General features: G+C 39.3%; 1 protein-coding gene across 1 annotated transcript in view; it reads right to left on the reverse strand.

The window, feature by feature from the left end:
• The window catches only part of YLPM1 (YLP motif containing 1), a 66141-nt gene that overhangs the window by 21406 nt on the left and 31354 nt on the right, over nucleotides 1–13381 (reverse strand). Inside the window, 7 exon segments of the mRNA XM_010855846.1 lie at nucleotides 428–546; nucleotides 1011–1206; nucleotides 1437–1529; nucleotides 1643–2063; nucleotides 5184–5304; nucleotides 7841–8983; nucleotides 8985–9947. Coding sequence (XP_010854148.1) covers nucleotides 428–546; nucleotides 1011–1206; nucleotides 1437–1529; nucleotides 1643–2063; nucleotides 5184–5304; nucleotides 7841–8983; nucleotides 8985–9947 — 3056 coding nt within the window.

The raw sequence follows: 13381 nt of genomic DNA on the forward strand, positions 1-13381 counted from the left end.
TTCACTTGATGAACTATCATAGAGCCATTAATATAATAGATTTACATACAGAAAATTATATACAGTATAGTATCAATGAGAACAAGCACAATAAAGAAACTGTATGCAGACTTTGTTTACAACTTCATTAATATGTATGTGAAGAGAGAATGAGAGGAAATATACAAAATTACAATGGCTGTGGTACGGTAGGTAGGTGGTAGGATTATAAGTGATTTTGTTTCTGTCTTCCAAAATTTCTTTAATAATGTAAAAAAGGAGATTTACATTTTATTTCATATGACTCTTTTTGGTGATAATGTTGCCATCTCTGAGAAATCTGTGAGTGTATTTCACTCTGAAAGTTTAAACCCAGAGCTACAATCAAAAGCATCTCCTGTAGTTTTCAATTCTCAGCATCTTTATAGTTAGTTAGGCACTAATCTACCTCCAAACATGGACGGTCCTTCATAGGCTGGTCGGTCAGACTTGCGATCATAGGAAGGCCTATCAAACCCTCCTCTTCTGGATGAGGAATGCTCTTTTTTGTCTCGATATGACTGAGTCCTACAAAGTTTGACAGGAAGTGCTTTGGTAAATAAAAAACATATGGCGGTCTCTTATAATGCAACACCATTATATGCCCAATTTTCTCTATGGGTAGTTACCATTCATAGTCAATATTTATATTTTTATTTTGCTTTTCCATTTAGATCTGCCTTGCATGCACACAGCCAGAGCTCACAAACAGCAAAAATTAATTGTCTGCCTATTAACTAAGCAATGATTACAACTCTGTTGACAATACTCTTTCCTTTCTCCATCTCCCATTTAACTCTCTGAAAGTCAAGCTTGCAAAACTCAAGAATCGAAGTCTCCTGAAAATTGGTACTCTTCCCTCTCCAAATTATACACACACATGCATGAGAAAAATACATCATTTACTAAATTTCCCTTAACTACACTGACTTTGGCTGAACTTAAGTATATGGTAATTTGCACACCCAGCAAAGATAGTTTTCACGGCATACCTATCATCTCTAGGTCTGCGTTCTCTGTCAAATCGATCCCGGTCATAGTCAATAACACCACGATCCCGGTCTCGATCTCTATGTGTCTCCCGATCCCTTTTGAAATCTCGATGATCTGCCATGACATTGCTTTGACGATCAAAATAAGGCTCACGATCTCTGTCTCTGTCGTAACGATCTCGTTGGCCTGCATGCTCTGCAAAAACAATTAATTTAAAGCTAAGAACTACATCCCTTTTTTCCTGAAATAAAAGCAGAAAAATACAAAATCTAAATTTAGAACTAGTATAAACTGCTGCCCTAAATTCAACGTATGAATCCTTTAGCTATATTAAAGGGAGGCCCAGATAATCTTACCAAAAGGAAAATCATATGATAAATAGGTCCAAAAAGGTTTAAAAATACTGATCTCCCTGAGACCTCTACCTGTTTCAAAAGTTGATCTTTCAGGTAGTGGATCTGGACGCAGAGTTATTCTTTCTCCATAGGGTATCTGTTCAACTTTATTAGTGGATATGTCTGGTAAACAAAAATAAGGATAAAAACACAGTAAGAGTGAAGCTTAAGGAAGCCAAAGTTGAAGCTGACAATTCCTCTAGAATCCTAAGTACAAGTCTGCCATTTTTACCTACCTCGGCCATGGCCATAATCAACAGTCTGCTGCACTGGTGGTGGTTTGGACATGGGTGGCATACCCATAGGCATTGGGCCAGGAGGAGGGATGGAAGGGTGAACAGGTGGGGGTGGTAACACTGGAGCAGATGGAATTGCTGCAGGTTCAGATTTAAATTCCGAATTCAGTCCCTGCTCATCATTTGTATCCCAGAGGCCATAGAAAGAATCTTCATCCCAGCGTTCTTGTTCCACAGCTGAAGTTTGTGGCTTTATCACTGGAGGAGGCGGTGGTGGAGGAGGAGGAGGGGGTGGTGGTGGCGGTATTGGGATAGGTGGCCTGGTCACAGGAACAGATGATCTTGCTGGTGGGGCAGGCGGTCTTACAATTGATCCTGGTGGCTTACCCATAGGAGGCGGTGGTCTGTAGGACCCTGGAGGCTGGAGAAGAGGGTAAATGGCTTAATGAATGAGCATACCATCATATGTTCACGTATCAGGAGAAACCTGGTTCTCACTACACTGAACTTATTCAAACTTCAAAACTTTCTGTACTTTAAAATACACCATCAGGGAGACAATATATGCAAATCACATATCTGATAAAGGACTTATATTGAGAATATAAAAATCTTTTAAAAGACAATCAAAAAATATGGCCATAAGATTTGCATATATTCTTCCAAAGATGATGTATGAATGGCCAATACCCCATGAAAATACGCTTAACATCATTAGTCATTAGAGAAATGCAAATTAAAACCACAATAAAGTACCATTTCATACCCAATAGAATGGCTATAATTGATAAAACCAGCAATAACAAATGATGGTGAGGATATAAAGAAACACGAAGACACTTAGGACTTACAGTTAGAAAGTAAAATGGTGTAGCCACTTTGGAAAATGTAGATTAGCTGTCGCCTGGGACCTGGGGTAGGAATGAGTATTAACTGCAAACTAGCACAAGGGACCTTACTGGGGTGATGAAAATGTTACACAACTGGATTATGGTAATGGCTGCACAACTTAGTAAATTTACTAAATATCACTGAATTACACACTTAAAAATGGACAAATTAGATGTATGTAAATTATACCTCAATTAGGTTGGTTTAAAAAAGGGACCAAAAAAACTGCCCTCAAAACTATCACCTCCTCCCTCCCTCTGTCCCGGCTGCCTTCTCCTCTGCTCATCTTCTCTCCTACCCATCATTTTATCACGAAAGTCTTCTTGCTTGACCAACCCTGGGCCGTGGCTGATTGCCTGGCCTCGATCTCACGTTCACCACTTCGTTTAAGAATCTCTGCTATAAAAAAAAAAAAAAAGAATCTCTGCTATAAACTCTCTCTCCACTCTAGTGACCTATCTCCTCCACAAAAATAGTGAACTTCCAGTGAGAGAAACAAATTCTAGCTAGGTCCCTCACTTGTATCCAGTTCATCTGGTTGACAATAGCTGTCTGTGGCAACACATGACATCAGTGACGGGAAATGACAAAACAAAGAAACCAAACGGACATTGAGTATTCTCTCTGACAAGCACCGGATGTCAACTGAAATGTGTATTACGGAAATAGTAGAATCTCTGGGAAGATAGGTCCTATCTACTTAATACTGAAATCCAATTGTCAAATTTTATTTTAATCTTTGCAAGTAATCTCTGATTTGAATACTCTTTATCCATTTATTTCTGTGTTTCTGCCTTGTTTGTTCTATTGACAAACACAGTGACGGTTACTTCAGGCCTTGGAAAGTCAATAATGCACATTACTTACATATTTACTCATACACAGGCTAGGCTTTAAAAACAAACTTTTTGAGTAGCAAAATTACATTTTGGCTAATGTTAGGAATGTCATTTATCAAGAGGCCAATACAGGCTAGAGTTAAAGACAAACGACTACTACCTAAAGATAAATTTTAGATTACGGCACTTTAAACTGTGTTAGAAAATGCCTTTGTATGGCAAAGCTACTGTATCTGGAGCACAGCTGTCCAGACATGTTGTGCGTATCTTAGGAACTCTTTGGACTATAAGTAAAAAGTGTTTTCTTCATAGTACCCAGTGATAGCAACACATACATTTGTGAAAAGCAAAACACCCCTACAGTATTTACATTAGAAAGGATTAATATCTATACCATAAATTCATAAGAAAAACCTGAAGAGTCAAATAGATAACAAAAATAGGATTTTTTTTTTTTTACAAGAAATGTAATTAACAAATACTGGAAAATAGTCATGTTCACTAATTATCAAAACTACCAAATATATTGTAACATTTTATTAAACTATTCAATCTACCAAAAATATTAAGTAGCTGATGCTTCTAAGGCTACAACACAGCTTTAGAGAGCTGTTGACTACATTACAGGAATCATTAAAAATGTCCTTGTTCTTTAGTCATTAAAAGGATTCCTAAAGGATCTTTAGGAATTTAAAAGTACTTTTAAGAAGATACCTAAAATAAGAATTTGAAGCATAATGCATTGTGGTTTGTAGAAAAAAAGAATGCAGATGTGAGCTTATACACAGAATGGGCAAACAACAAGGCACTACTGCACAGCTCAGAGGATACTAGCCAATATCCTGAGACAAACCGCAGCATGGAGAACATCTTAAAATGCACATATGTATAAGTACACATATATACACACACAGACATACATAGATATATGAATCACTTTGCTATACAGCAGAAATTAACACAACACTGTAAACCAACTATACTTCAATAAAAAAATACTAAAACTATTATGAATTTGATATAAAGACATTCATTAACATTACATTAATAAGAGTAAAAGATTAGAAACAAAGGTCTAACAGAAACAGAATAGTTTTAATAAACTATTATGCATCAAAAATATAAAGCATGTAGCAAAACATTAAAATGTTTATGATTTATCAAGTAAATAAAGCAGAAATGTGGATTTATAATCTAGAGCTTCTACTGTTTGCTAAGAAATACAGAGATAAAAGACATAGTTCCTATCCTTATGAAGAATAGGCAAAATAAGACAGAAGGCAAGACAGACAAGAAAACAGACAATCGAAATACAGGACCATAAGGGTTCTGGCAGAGAACTTAATCACGTGACTCTTTAACATAACTTCACTGCCTGAATTGGGGCATGATGTTCTATCCCTTTCCTTAGCTAAGACTAGGAGTTTGAACAGGTAGGGAGGCTAGGAAGCTCACATGAGCAGGGCTCACAGGGAATCCTTGCATAGTCCAGATGAAAAATAGGACTATCTGAACAAAAAGGATCACCAAGAAAATTTTACAGTTTTCTGAACACAGAGCCATATACGTAGTTCTGATGTGCTTGGTGTACTTAAACTGTAAGGGGAAAGCATTTCTGTCACACTTCCGACCATACTCCTAAGATTCTCAAAGGCTCATTACCATTAGCGTTTTTCACTTTTCCAGAATTTTCATTTTTTACAGAGGAAAATTATACTTATTGTAAAACAACAACAACAAAAAATCAATCGACATACAAACATACACAGTGAGAACCATTTCATTTTTCTGAGTACATTATTTTCCCGTACCGGATACAATCCAGGTCTTGAAGGTGTATTCTGTAATCTTGAATCCTGGGGTGGCAGATGGTCAGGCATTTGAGGCTCAGACCCATAGTCTTTCATCTTTTGAAGCTGTTCTTTCTGTTCTCTGTAAACAAATAAAATTGCCATTGTATTTAAGGCATGTGTTCTCCGTTCCTAAGTAACTATAATTAATATTGAAAAACAAAAAAGGAAACTAAACACCTTGTTTCAAACTCTCTATAGAGTACTCATAAAACATCTCCAGGGTAATACTTTTTTGTCTTTACGAGCTAACTTATCAGACATCTACAACCTATAAATAATGATAAGTTATGAAGATCTAGAAAGGATCGATTCTAGAACCTGCCTCTTCAGTCTGTTTTAGTATCTCACCTACTTGTCATGTTTTTCATTTATCCAACCAAAATCTCTTGCTGATTTTTTTTTCATTCAGTAGTCTTTAGATAAGTGGTTGAAAAATGGTGGCACGTGGGCCAAATGTACTTGGATATATATGAACACACAAAAAGGCTTTTTACAATTTGGCTTTCATTATCAATTTAAAAAATCTGTGCTAGTTGACACTATTTACAAAGCAAAAAAATACATACTTTTCAATATAAATTCAAACTTGCAATTAGGAAACACTGGGCCTACACTCCCACATGCCAGCAATCACTCAGTGGAGCAGCGGCTGCCAGCCTTAGATGAAGCGCTTTGCTACAATCCTCACACTCAGTAGAGTTAAACTGGCCCACTTTCACTCATTTTAGTTACCTGTCTGGTTCTGGTGGGAATTTTAGTTTAAGGCCCCTCTTGTATATGGTGAGAACAACGGGTAGCCTAAACCTTTAAAAACAACACTTCATGTTCCTAAAGAGTAATTATGTAACTCTTCAAGATTCTCTTTAAATGGCTGGTCAAATTCCTTTCACTTTGTCTTACATCCACAATCAACACATAACAACATGTACCACAACCTCTTCAGACCTTTTACAATTTTCTTCCTACCATTCTGCAAAGTGTAATGACCCAAGTGAACACAAAGGGTCAAGTGTAAGAAAAAGATTACTTTCTGCCTCATGTAACTCATATTGTGACTTTCCTGACACAATATGGCTGACGTGTATTCAACTGTGACCATTATTACCCATCATTTCACATATTTTGTTTAATTATGTGGCCTAGAAAGAGCTTTTTAAAAGGAATGATGAAGTAACTTTTATCCAGCATTTCTATACAAAGCAATAATGGATGAAAAGGAAATTTCAAAAAGGGAAGAAACCTTGGTAGCTGAGTAACATCAATCAGCTTAGTGTTCTCCTTAAAGAAAAAAGACTTTAGAGTTGGACAGACTTCAAATTCTAGGTTTACCAATTCTAGTAGCCAAGTGGTACTCTCTTGAGTCTTAGTGAAGCGAGAATACTACTACTTATCTTTGCAGTCCTTTAAGATAAGGATTTGAAATACGAAGATTGAGACGATAACACAGTAAATTATCAGCACAGTGCCAGCACAGAGTAGGTGTTAAAGATATCCATAATTTAAAAGTGAAAATAGTAGTAGCTAAGTGTTCCATAACATGCTTTCTACATCTTCATGAGCAATCTGGAAAAGTTAAATCCCTTAAAGTGTATCTTCTGTAGACCACAGAAATTTGTTGTGTTGCCTGAGGCATCTGATCTTTCATTTTATATGTATTTTTCCTCATCATACTTTCCCAGTTATAAAGCTTCAGCTATAATTTAATTGTCATAATCTACAAATATAGACCAGAATTGAAAAAATGAAAGAAACAATATACTGGAATATATAAAAAACTAACCATTAATTTATTTTTGCAAAAAATTTGCTAATTCATAAGAAATTATTCAAAAAGTAATTTCTCATTGTAATCTGTCAGTGACTCCTAAGGATTACATAAATCAATACATACAAAGCACTTAGTACAGTCCCTGGTATATAGCAAATGTGCAATAAATGTTAACCTTTATTATTACGGCTACTAATGGGAAGTATTATGTAGATACCTATATACATAGGTGATTGTAAGTCAAGAAATCTAAATTCTATTCTCCATTTCACAAAGAAAATATTTGCTTATATAGAAACAAGTAACAACCTCAAGCAGAGATAGCTGCTTCTGGTTATAATGAAAGATCAAACATTCCCAAAAGGAAGAATCAATAGTTAGACAAATCTGAGGCTGCTTCCAGGTAAACCATTCTTAGCTTCAAAAGAGAAAAATATAAATCCTTCCAACACTTTCCAAAGTTATACCAAAGATTAGTAAATATGAAGTCTATCAGATCTAGTAACAAAGAGGGGGGAATAAAGGATTTTACATACGAGCTCTGTGAAACCCAGAGTACCGGAAAGTTGAAGTCTGAACTTGACATAATCACAGGTATGACATGTCAGCAACATATCTATAAAAGTCAAGAATGGCTACCAAATTTTCATTTTTCAGGACATAAGTTTATAATTAACACAGTTCCTAAACAGCCATCCTACCCTAAAACAACGACTAGAAATTAAAATTAAAATTATGTGGTAAAAACTTAAAATGATTCCATTCAAATATATCACATCATCGTTTTAAAAAGAGAAGTATGCATGTGGCTTGTTCTAGAAGAAATGATCTTAAGTAGTCAACTTACCGAAGCATTTTCAGTTCTTGTGCAGCTTTCAGAATGATTTCATGCTGCCTCTGACTGAGAACCATTACCCCTCCAAGGCCTTGGTCAGAGTCTAAGTTTGCATCCGACCCCATCATTTCAGAAGAATGATGTGAAGGCATATGTTCCGCCATGGGGGAATGTCTATCCACATCAGATGGGTACCATCTGTCTGACAATCGTTCTCTTTCCCAGTCCATTCTGTCAGGAATATAATCTCGCTTTTCCCGCCAGATATCTCGTCTTTCTGGATACTCTCGGATCCTCAACTCACCCCTATCACGGAAATCTTGATCATACCCATGGTCTCGGTTTCTTTCTTCTCTCCATCTATCATCCCGGTATCTATCCATAGGTGGGAGAGGTGGAAGGGGTGGTAAAGGTGGAAGAGACGGAATATCTCGTTCACGAAACTGCGATTCTTGTTCATCCAGTGGTCTCCCATAATCTCTGTCCCACTCATTATCCAAATTTCTATCATACATATCCACGGGTCTTCCGATGCGGTCCACATCCCTGTCCATGTCCCTGTCCATTTCCCTGTTGTAGTCCTCGTCCATATCCTGATCTCTCTCCCAGTCATCCCACCATGGGCCTCGTCTATCCCCATCATGAGATCGAGATGGGGCTGAAAACCTGTCCTCTCTGTTATACGGATCTAGAGTATCATCTTGATAGTCATGTTCACATTCTCTCCAGTATCTCTCTCTATCCCAATCATCAAGTCTTTCTCGTTCCATTGGAGCATTTCTACCATCTAATGGGAACTCTTCGTGCCCTCTCTCTTCTCCATGGTTCCAAGGAGCCCTAGGAGGCTCATCTCGGTGATATGGATACATTTTTTCCCCACCGTCTCCTGGTTCTGGTCTAAATGGACCTCTGTCACGACCAAATTCTGGTCTTCCCAGTCCCCTCTCCCGACCACCAGGCCCTCGAGGCAGTCCCCTCTCCCTGCTCCCAGCTCTCCGGGGTGGCACTCTCTCTCTACTCCCAGGTCTTCGAGGGGGTCCTCTCTCCTGACTGCCAGCCCTCCGGGGTGGTCCCCTTTCTCGGCTGCCAGCTCTACCTCTGTCCTGGCTGCCTTGCAGACCACCTGGCACTTTCTCCCGACTGCTTCCCGGCCTCCCTCCCTCTGTCCCGGCTGCCTTCTCCTCTGCTCATCTTCTCTCGACTGTCTTCTCTTCTACCCATCATTTTATCACGAAAGTCTTCTTGCTTGATCAACCCTGGGCCGTGGCTGATTGCCTGGCCTCGATCTCTACTGACTAGTCCTTTATCCCGTGTGTCTTCCATTCTGCTTTGCCCAGGACCTCTGTAAGATGAGCTGCTGCCTTGATTGCCTTCTAACCTATTGTCTCTGTTATCTGGCCGAGGTAGCCCTTTATCTTGGTTGTTTTCTGAATGGGGCAGACCAATACCCAAAGGTTTAAAATCATTATCTGCAGTTAGTGATGATGATGTTGCTACTGCTGTTCCTCCCTCCATCCCCCCCGTTTTTGAGGGAAAAGTAGATTGAGAAGGTACAGCTTTATTTGCAAGGGGCACAGGGTGAGTAACAGCTTGGGATTTGTCCATTTGAGTCTCCATACTGTGAGAATCCTGGTCCCAATCAGAAGGCTCTATGGGCCCTTCCGAGACTTCGCTTTTAGGTGGCTCTTGCTGAGAGTCGCTTAGATTCTCATTTGACTGAGCCGCCTTGCCATCCTTTACATCTGCAGCAATGGGAAATGTAGCTGATTGCATTTTAAAATTCTTCTGCTGGTTACTACTGGTGTCTGCTAATGGTTCTTTGTTTCCTGGTTCTGCTTGTGACTTAGGTTGCTGCTGATGTTGCTGTCCAAAAGTTGGTTTGGGGCCTTTCCACTGTGGTCCACTCTGTCGAGGGCTGAGGGATGTATTGGGGGTAATATAGAACTGAGATGCTGGCCCCCGGGGAATCATTCCCCATTTGCTTTTAGTGCCCTCTGCTGGGTGACCTTCATATCTGGGTCTTGGCCCATCGGGGCGATTTCCTTCAAAACGAGGCCCTTTGGGTCTCGGTCCTTCACACCTTGACCCTAAATCCTCAAATCTTCGAGGACCATCAAATCTACAAGTAAAACAAAAGATATTACTCAAGACAGTAAAGCAGAAAAAAAATTTTTTTTCCATGTAAAAATATTTAAGGCAATCTTGCCTTAGAATTTTTTTTACAAAAATGACTGTTAGTCATTAAACAAATCCTGAGATACCAATATCTTAGAACCATTATGTTAAGGTGGCAGAGCTCAGAAGGTCTTAGGACAAATCTCCTGCAGCAAGTCACTGATATACTGAATTGTTAAAAAGCAATGATTAATATTGTGCCTTAATAAAGACAGAAAAGTCCATTCTTGTCAAACAGGGGGAAAAAAAGTCCCATAGCTAATTCTAAGAGTACTTTTAGAGTTAAATTATAACTAAAACCTAAAAATGAAACAATTAGCAATGTTAACATAGGATGAGTATAAATATTGTTGGAGCTAACATTATCATCTTGACTAACTGACAAAAGTTTAAAAAACAGCAGCCAGCTATGTCTTAAGAGCACGCCCCAACATTTAAAAATCTGGACCAAGATATTCTGCTATGGACCCACTTGCACATTTGATAAATATTTAGCGTATATCCTCTGTCGAGTACTACGCTAAATCCAAGAGATACAAGAATAAAATGTTCTTTGCCCTCAAAGAACAATTCTTTGTCCTCAAAGGGCTTACAACAGAAGAGAAAGAATCTAAGTGTAAATAATTGCCAAAAGATGCAATGACTAACATCTATCTGCATATAATAAGGACAACATAGGAGAGAATGGTCAACTCTCTGAGAGTGAAGGTGGTGTTGTCCCATAAAGGCTTTCTATAACAGAAAATGCTTTAGTTAACTCTTAAGAAACAAATTCTCAGAGACCAGGTTAACAGAGAATACTGGAGCTGATGCAAGTGGGTGGCAAGGATTTCTCAGGTTAAGGAAGTATTATGAGGAAAAGCAGAAAAACACATACCAGCATAGCATGTTTGGAAGTGCAGTTTGGCATGGCTGAAGGAAAGAGGAGACAAAGTCTGGGACGGCCGGGAAAGAAGGAGTGGAACAGCAGCACACCGAGAGGTAAGGTAAAGGGACAGGCAAGGTCAACTCCCAGAAGACCCTGTGTACCTCGGCGCCACAGACTATTGGTACTCCTCCAATACACATTTCCATTTTCTTACTGTAATTGAACCTCTCCATTTTTAGCAAGACATAAGGATAGCCAGACTAAAGACTCTCTTCCCCAAACTCTCTTGCAGGGAGAACTTGCAGCCCCCAATGAACTGACAGTGAAAATGATTTTTCCAGTGGTCATGTATGGATGTGAGAATTGGACTGTGAAGAAGGCTGAGCGCCGAAGAATTGATGCTTTTGAACTGTGGTGTTGGAGAAGGCTCTTGAGAGTCCCTTGGACTGCAAGGAGATTAAACCAGTCCATTCTCAAGGAGATCAGCCCTGGGATTTCTTTGGAAGGACTGATGCTAAAGCTGAAACTCCAGTACTTTGGCCACCTCATGCGAAGAGTTGACTCACTGGAAAAGACTCTGATGCTGGGAGGGATTGGGGGCAGGAGGAGAAGGGGACAACAAAGGATGAGATGGCTGGGTGGTATCACTGACTCGATAGATGTGAGTCTGAGTGAACTCCGGGAGTTGGTGATGGACAGGGAGGCCTGGCGTGCTGCAATTCATGGGGTCGCAAAGAGTTGGACACAACTGAGCGACTGAACTGAACTGAGTGGTAAACTTAAAGGGAAGAACACATTCTTCTCTTCATATTCTCTTTTTCATGCTGGCTCTGATATGGTGATGGGGCATCCTGAACCATGTAGATATGGACCACATAATAAGAGATGGTAAAGTAACAAATGAGAAGGAATCTGGATTCTTGACACTGTAGAGTCACCACATAAGTCCTAAAAGAGAACAAACCTCCAACTTGTTAAAACCGTGGACTTTGGATCTCTGTTATAACAGATGAATTAATTCAGCTGGATAAGGAGTTAGAGGGCTTCCCAGGTGGCGTGGGTGCTAAAGAAGCTGCCTGCCAATGCAGGAGACATAAGAGCCACGCAGGAAGATCCCCTGGAGGAGAGCATGGCAATCCACTCCAGTATTCTTGCCATGGGAGAATTCCCATGGACTGTAGTGTCCATGGGGTCGCAGAGTCAGACATGATTGAAGTGACTGAGCTTGCACAAAGAGTTAGAAATTACCTTAAGCACTCAGAGACGCTAAGTATCTTATTTTTAAAAGATTGCTCCAGCAGAAAAGTAGCAGATGGATAAGTGGGAAAAGTTGATGGTACACTGTCTCTACAGTCTAAGTAAGTGAAAGTGAAGTCTGTTCTAAGACGGTGACTGAATGAGGAAAAGGAGGAGATAAAAGTGAGAGATGTGAAGGAAGGTAAAGCTGATAAATTTTCTAACAGGTGCGATTTAAAATACTGGAAAAGGAAGAACTAGGATGGTTCCAAGGTTTCTGGCTGAGGTGATAGTGATGCCTTTCATGCCTCTAAAGAGAAACAGAAGGGTTTTTCTTTCATTAGTTAGGGAAATAAATGAGAGTAATAAATTCAGTTTCAGCAAAATATTTACTTCCTATCCCTATGACGTTAGGCTTTGCTGATCTGGAAGTCTCAGTTTCAAAGGGAGGAATGCTTCCATCGGGCGACACAAGGACTCTATTAAAACTTCAGTTCAGACTGCCATCTGGCCACTTTGGGTTCTGAATCGACAGGCAAAGAAGGGAGTTATTACTGTACTGGCTGGGGTGAGTAATACTGTCTTTCAAGGGGAAATTGGGTACTTTTTATACAATGAGGGTGAGGGTATGTCTGGAATGGAAGAGATCCTCCAGGACACTCCTTACTACCTTTCATGTCCTATGACTAAAGTCAAGACAAAACTACAATTACTCAATCCAGGCAGGGCTGAGAATACCTTAGACCTTTCAAGAATGAAAGTTTGGGACACTTCATCAGGCAAGGAACCTGGACAAGCTGAGGTACTCGCTGAGAGCAAAGAGAATATGGATTAAGTAGAGAAAGAAGGTAGTTATAAACACCAACTGAAATTACATGACCAGTTGCAGAAATAATGGGTGTGTAGAGTAGTTCTTCCTCAACATTTGCTATGAAATGTTTAAATATATACATATTTATTAGTCAGATATTTCTGACTGATTCTTCTTCCTTATCATCTAACATAAGATGTATTAGTACTAGCTAACTTTATATCTCAGAATTTCAGTCACAGACTATCAAAGAGGGGACGTGAGCCAGCTAGGGAGAACAAAGTTGATTTCCCCCAAAACAAAAAAAAACAGAGACTTTATAATCTTTTCTGGGAAAATGGTTAGAAGGTTTTTGGTTGTCCAGGGATAAATATTTCCTGTTAGATACAAAATCCCCCCCACCCTGTGACCCACCCTAACCAGAAACACAGAAGCAAGAGAACTCTGGGAAATGTACTTCAGC

Source organism: Bison bison, unplaced genomic scaffold (genome assembly GCF_000754665.1).
Source record: "Bison bison bison isolate TAMUID 2011002044 unplaced genomic scaffold, Bison_UMD1.0 scf7180017864368, whole genome shotgun sequence".
In the NCBI taxonomy this organism is placed as follows: domain Eukaryota; kingdom Metazoa; phylum Chordata; class Mammalia; order Artiodactyla; family Bovidae; genus Bison; species Bison bison.